This window comes from Balaenoptera musculus, chromosome 20 (genome assembly GCF_009873245.2).
Source record: "Balaenoptera musculus isolate JJ_BM4_2016_0621 chromosome 20, mBalMus1.pri.v3, whole genome shotgun sequence".
NCBI lineage: Eukaryota > Metazoa > Chordata > Mammalia > Artiodactyla > Balaenopteridae > Balaenoptera > Balaenoptera musculus.
The window spans coordinates 55,020,202-55,026,201 of NC_045804.1; the positions used below are offsets into that span (position 1 = coordinate 55,020,202).

The following is a 6,000-nucleotide window of genomic DNA, read 5'->3' on the forward strand; positions in this document are numbered from 1 at the left end:
AGGGCAGGCTCACAGCCAGGTGGCCCACTATGCCGGCCTGTCCTCTACTGGCCACCTCCCTGCCTGGCTCTGGCCTGCACGCCCATCCTCCTCATCTTGAGGTTTCTGCCCGGGTCCCGGCCTGACTGCAGCGGGGACTCAAGGGTGCGTGCCAAGCAGAAAGCACCGCGCACTCAGCTGGCTTATCCGCCACCATCACGCTCCGTACAGGCCTTGGCCCAAGGTTCCCCGTCGCCACGAGGAGCGGCATAACCAGGCAGTCAGTTCAGTCTCAAGGTCAAAAAAACACTTCCCTAGATGTCCAGCGGTTAGGGCTCCATGCTTTCACTGCAGGGGCCCCGGGTTCGATTCCTGGTCGGGGAACTAAGATCCCGCAGGCCGCGGTGTGGCGAACAGAAGAAATCCCTGCCCTAAGAGGCGGGCACACGGCTGCTGGTCTCAGCGACCCCCGCCCCGCCCGGCCCTCTGAGCTGCCCGGTCTTCAGGGCTCGCCGGGTGGGCTCAGCACTGATCACTCGCACGTGTGGAGGGTGCAGGGCCACGTGCTGGAGCGGGGAAGCGGGCAGGGACACACCAGGCTGGGGGCGCGGCCGGGGGAGGACACGCGAGGAGAGTGAGCCAGGCCGGGCCGGCACAGGCCCGTCTCCCGGCGGGTCCCAGGCTCCTCCGGCCAGGGGTGGGGGCTCGTCTGCGCCCCGTCGGCACGCGGCAAGCTCAGACCAGGTAACGGGCGAGGAGCCGGCCCTGCCTGTCGCTCACAGTCGGGAGACCCGACACAGGGCGTTAAGCGGACTCCAGGGCGGCGCGGACGCGGCAGTGACTCGCGTGCAGACTGCCTGTCTCCACGTCAGGACCGCACCTCGGGCCCCGGGACCTGAGGAGGTCCTCGAGCCCTTCTGACCCCCAACCGCACTCCCGCCGGGCTGCCGCTGCCGTTTATGAACAAGGCTCGTCTGTGCCCACCTCTCCAAGTCCTTGCGTCCCAGGAGGGCACCCACACCTGTGGCAATGACCCCTGGCAATAAATGGGCAGATCTGAGGGCAGAGCCTGATTACCTGACACCCCAAAGTGCAATCACGATCGTTACATGCGAGGTAAACGCGTCTGTCCTCAAGGTCATAAGCTCCTTAAGAGCAGAAACTCCTTGGCTAAACTTCCTAATTGTGCTCAGAACACAAAACTGGGTACACAGGCCCGCGATCAGGCAGTTTCTGTTGCCACCTGCCTTCCTGACCCCGGACCCACGTCCTCCCACTCCTGGGAATCGCGGCTTCACACTCACTGTGGATGGGGATCTGGAAGACCGTCATGGTCTCGTCCTGGTATTCCGGCGCGGAGTGGGGTCGCACGGCTGCGGGGAAAAGGCCACAGGACAGTGACTGCAGCAGCAAACGAGGCGTGAACGTCAAGTCCACATCGCTGCCCACGAGCAACCAGCCTGCTCTGGAATTCTGGCGCGAGTCTGCGCTAAAGCCAGAATTTCTGAGGAAACGGAAGTGTTTAGGGAAACGGCGAAAACATATTTTCATCAGCCACTAATATTTAGGTCAGCCACAGGAGAAGACACACGACGATCATAGGCGATAACCCGCTAAAATAAACACGAAGCCGAGACTTAAACGTGAGAGACACAGGCCAACGCTCAGCACTGCGAGGCCAGAGCCGATCCTCTCAACTCGGAGACCCGGGACACGTTCTGAAATAAAATACTAGTGTTTCTACAGAAGAACAAGCCAGAGATGCACCGGGCTCTGCTGGCACATCGGCCAGGCCTCCTCCCATCAAGCGGCCACGCGCCTCCCAGCCCAGCCAGAGCCGCTCACAGCCCTTCTCCCTACAAGGGATCCAAGGCCACTCGATGACGAGAACCACCTGTAGGGCCAGGGTGGAGCCTCGGGGCCCCAAGAGAGACCCCCACCCAGCACGCATGCAGCACGCAGCAGCTTTTAACTCACTCCTGCCTCCCCTGCCCGTGTTTGGGGAGGAGCAGGAGGTGAGGGCATAGAAAGTGCAGCAAGCGATATTTTAAAAATTCATCTCGCGTGGATGAAGCACTTGATTTTAAGGTTTAATTTCGTCAGCTTTTATGGATTCTGATTTGAGAGACGGGGACATGTGAAACAGAAATGGCAATGAGTCATCATCAAGGACATACCCAGGTCTATTCCTTTCAGTGGACCAGAAAATATTTTGATAGCTTCCAGGTACTTTTCCTAAGAAAGAAAAATAAGGAGGTGAGCAGTTATGGCTGCACAGATGGAGAACACAGCAACACGTTCAAGTACACGAGAGGCATCAAAGGTACCGACATAAAACTCAGTTCAGAGAGCATTTTGAACTTCCTTCATACAAATATTTACTGAGTGTCCACCATATGTTAGATGCCAAGGGGTCAGCAGTGAAAAGATGGGGTCCTTGCCCTCACGGAACTTAGAATCCAGGGGAGGAGACAAAAACAATACAAATGACAACCAGCAGCCGTGGTGCTGAGGGACCTGCAGATGTGAAAAACGCAGGGAGCTGGGATCCGACCCATCTGGAGAGTCAGGGGTGGCTCCTGAGCAAACACCCTTTGAGATGAGCCCTGAAGGAAGGACACAGGCGGGGCAAGAGGGGAACTGGTGCGTGGACGAAGGCCCGAGACAGGAAGGGGCTTCCGGGAAGAGCTAAAAGCCGGCCTGCAGCCCCGCCTGGTGACCAGGGCACAGATGCCGGGGCAGGCGAGGGCCTGGGCCAACAGGACCTGTGGGCCACGTGAAGGCATTTGGACGGTATTACAACAAAGACCCTTGAAGGGTTTTAGGATGAAGTGACCCGCCGGCAGTTCCGCTTGGGAGGGGTCCCTCTGGCCGTGGTGCTGGACGGTCACAGTGGAGCAGGATTGGACATGGGAAGCAATGGCAGTAGAAGGTGTAGGGACAGACCAACGAGAAGAAGAAACAGGGATGGCCATGCAGCATTACTCTGGGGACAGACTTTACAGGGCTGGCCTTTTACCCTAGCACCTGGGAAGTGAACCCTTATGCTAACAATGTGTACACAACCTCTCGACAGTGTCCTAAGCTGGCTGGGAAGGGACAAAGACGTCCGAAATTTAATAAATAAGGATAAAAGCTGACATCTGTTGTGTCCACATGGTGTGAAACACCTGATAAAGAGTGAGTGTTTTGCGTGTTACCTCGTTTAATCCTTAACAACTGCAAACCATTTTACAGGTGAAGACACTGAGGCTGCAGAAGGGAAAGTAACTCAATCAAGGTCATAGAGTTAATAAGGTTTATGGACTCAGGTGTCTTTAACTCGAAAGGCAAAGTGTTTATGCCACTGTCAATTAACTCTGGAGGACAGAAGGCTGATTTGTAAAATTGGAAACCCTTGTTACTCACACTGAAATGGAGGGCTTTATAGCTTTGACAGCTGAGTCAGGAGAGACTCACCAGTTGTGGAGGTCCAGACAGCACACACTTTGGAACCCCAGTTTCCTTTAAGGTAAGAATCATTCCTAAAAGGGACGAATCAGATCAGATCTCTCATCACCCTGACCCGCGGTCGCGGCCAGGAGGCGCACTCCTTCCTCAGTTTGCTAGGTTTCTGCTTGCTGCGCACGTGCAGAGCAGAAGTGACGCTGGCTAGAGCTGCGAGGGACGCCGACCATCACTCAGATGCCTCTGGAACGGGCAGGACTTGATACCAGGGCGAGGCACCTCGGGTGCAAAATCATGCCAAGTCAGAGGCAGGCCACAGATGCTGCACCCTGGGTGCTTCCTGGCCTCACCTGAGTCTCAGCTCTGGGAATGAGACTGGTTCAGCCTCCACTCCCTCCTACCCGGCTCCACGAACCTTACAGAATCTGGCGGCAGAACAATCTCGATCCTTCTAATTGATGGGCGTAAACAAGGGGGTAATCTGGACCCTGGGCATCTGTGTGCAGCGAGCGGACGGTCTCAATGGTGAATAGTGATATATTGACTGTAATCACCATCACCACGCTCTCCAGTTTGTCCCATACCTCCGGTCCAGCAACTCAATAAATGAGGTGGATGGTGAACACCTGAGGGCAGCGTCTACGTTAAAATCTACTCTTCTGAGTCAGCTTTTGATTCTCCCTGCTGCAGCTGACGGGGCTGGCATAAAAAGAATTCCAGAGCCCCTGGACTCCGAAGTCAGGCAAAAAAAAGGGCCAGGCAGGTTAAAATCCCAGACACCTCCCCCCAGCCCCCTGACCTGGGAAAAAATATACTCACCACACAGCCCTCCAACATTAGACCAGTGCATTCGGGTCAGGAATATGTTGTCCAAACGAGACACCTTCAGCCTAAGAAAAAGAAAGCGTTGGAGCAGGACAAACCAGAAGGACCAGGGACCCATTCTCCTGCTGTAACAACCCTCCTGCCTCAGAGCCGCAGAGTCACTCCCCGCCCCGCAGGAAAATGGCTGGCTCACTTGTGCTCCTGCATGAGTCGCTGGATGCCTTCCCCGCAGTTGAAGAGATACCTAGAGGACGAATATTACGCCAGAGAGTCATTAGATTCGGTTCTGTAAAACCTCTGCCACCGTTTATATGCTTTGTTGTACACCACAAGGGAAAACAACTAAAAACACGTGCTGTGCTACCAACCGCATTTCTGCTGTTGGGACGCTGGGGTTTGAACCCTCCTCAGCAGAGGCAGGGAGGGATCTGGGGCCCGAGTAGGCTCGAACTGGGGCGAGATGCGTCCTTTCCCCATCACCTCCTCCACAGACCTGCCCACCCCCAACACGGACTAGGAGGCCCTGGTCCTGGGGTGCACGGGAGGCGGCTCGGGGCCGAGGCTTGGGAAGGGAACGCTTATACCCAAGTCTGTCTAAAGGCCAGCGGGGCCTCCCGGAGCCACACGGACGGGGATGTAAGGGATCTAGGCTCTCGCATCCACACTGGGAAGGTGGGGATGGGAGGGGTACCAAGCCCAGGAAAGGGCCCCGATGCTCTGGGCGCTCAACACTGCGGCCGCGGGGCGGGGCAGGGATTGGCCAGGGGACCCGCTGGGCCGGCCGGACCCCGGCGCGGCGCACTGACCGGTTAAACTCGGAGAAGACGTAGAGCGCAGCGCCTGCATCCCGGCCGCCGGCCGCCACCACCTGCAGGTACACGGTGTTCGGGCCCCCGGGCCCCCACGACGGGCCGCGCTTCTCCCGCGTGCGCAGGTGCCGCAGCGGGTCCTTGGGCGGCCGTGGCCGGCGAGTCGGCCCCTGCGACATGGCGCGCCCGGCCGCGCACCGCAGCCCCAGCAGCGAGCGGAGAGCCCACATGCGCCCCCTCCTCCAGCTACTGGGCGCAACCGGCGTCTCGGCCCGCGTGCCCCACGCGCCGCCCCTCCGCCCGCGTGGCGCCCCAGCCAGTCAGCGCGCCGCCAGCCAGGCCGCCCGCCTACGCGAGGCCGCGCGCCCAATAGGGAGGAGCCTCGCCGCTCCGGACGTGTCAATTGGCGGTGGCTATAGAGAGGAGGAATGCTAGAGCGCCCTGAACGGCCCCGCCCCTGGTCTCTTTCCGGCTTCCCCGCGTCAATTCTTTCCGGAAATCTTCCCTCGCCTGGGCGGGACTTCTGGGAGGGCAGGACCGGAAACGGCAATGCCAGCCAGAGACCTGGTCCTCGGAGTGGAGTTGGCTGAGGGGTGGTCGACCCGTCCCCACCGACTCCGAGGTGTCCCCTTAGACAAGTCACCCCTTTGTGGTTGTTTTTAGGATTAAATGTGAGGAGATAAACTAGAGCTTTACCACAGAAGTTTTGCTAATTTTATTTCCATTGTAATTCGCATGAATACACGTTTCAGATGTTTTTACTGGCTTGTGGAAAGAAAAGCAAGAATAGGGGTTAAGAGAACAAGCTCTGGAACAAGCGAGTCCTGGGTCTCTTATTAGTTGAGTGATCTTGACCTCTCTGAGCTTGTTTCCTTATCTGTCAAGTGGGGATATTCACAGTATTCACTTCATAAGGTTTTTTAGAATCAAATCACCTAAT

General features: G+C 57.5%; 1 protein-coding gene across 2 annotated transcripts in view; it reads right to left on the minus strand.

The window, feature by feature from the left end:
* Positions 1–5,360, minus strand: part of ELAC2 (elaC ribonuclease Z 2) — a 29,517-nt gene extending 24,157 nt beyond the window's left edge. The window contains exons 1-6 of one of the 2 annotated variants that reach the window (XM_036836320.1): positions 5,058–5,360; positions 4,445–4,495; positions 4,246–4,316; positions 3,439–3,503; positions 2,157–2,214; positions 1,284–1,352 (exon numbers count right to left, since the gene is read on the minus strand). In XM_036836320.1, coding sequence (XP_036692215.1) covers positions 1,284–1,352; positions 2,157–2,214; positions 3,439–3,503; positions 4,246–4,316; positions 4,445–4,495; positions 5,058–5,290 — 547 coding nt within the window. In that variant the 5' untranslated portion in view covers positions 5,291–5,360. The remainder of the gene's footprint in view (positions 1–1,283; positions 1,353–2,156; positions 2,215–3,438; positions 3,504–4,245; positions 4,317–4,444; positions 4,496–5,057) is intronic. The other variant, XM_036836321.1, reaches the window with a different exon arrangement.
* Positions 5,361–6,000: the final 640 nt, after the last annotated feature.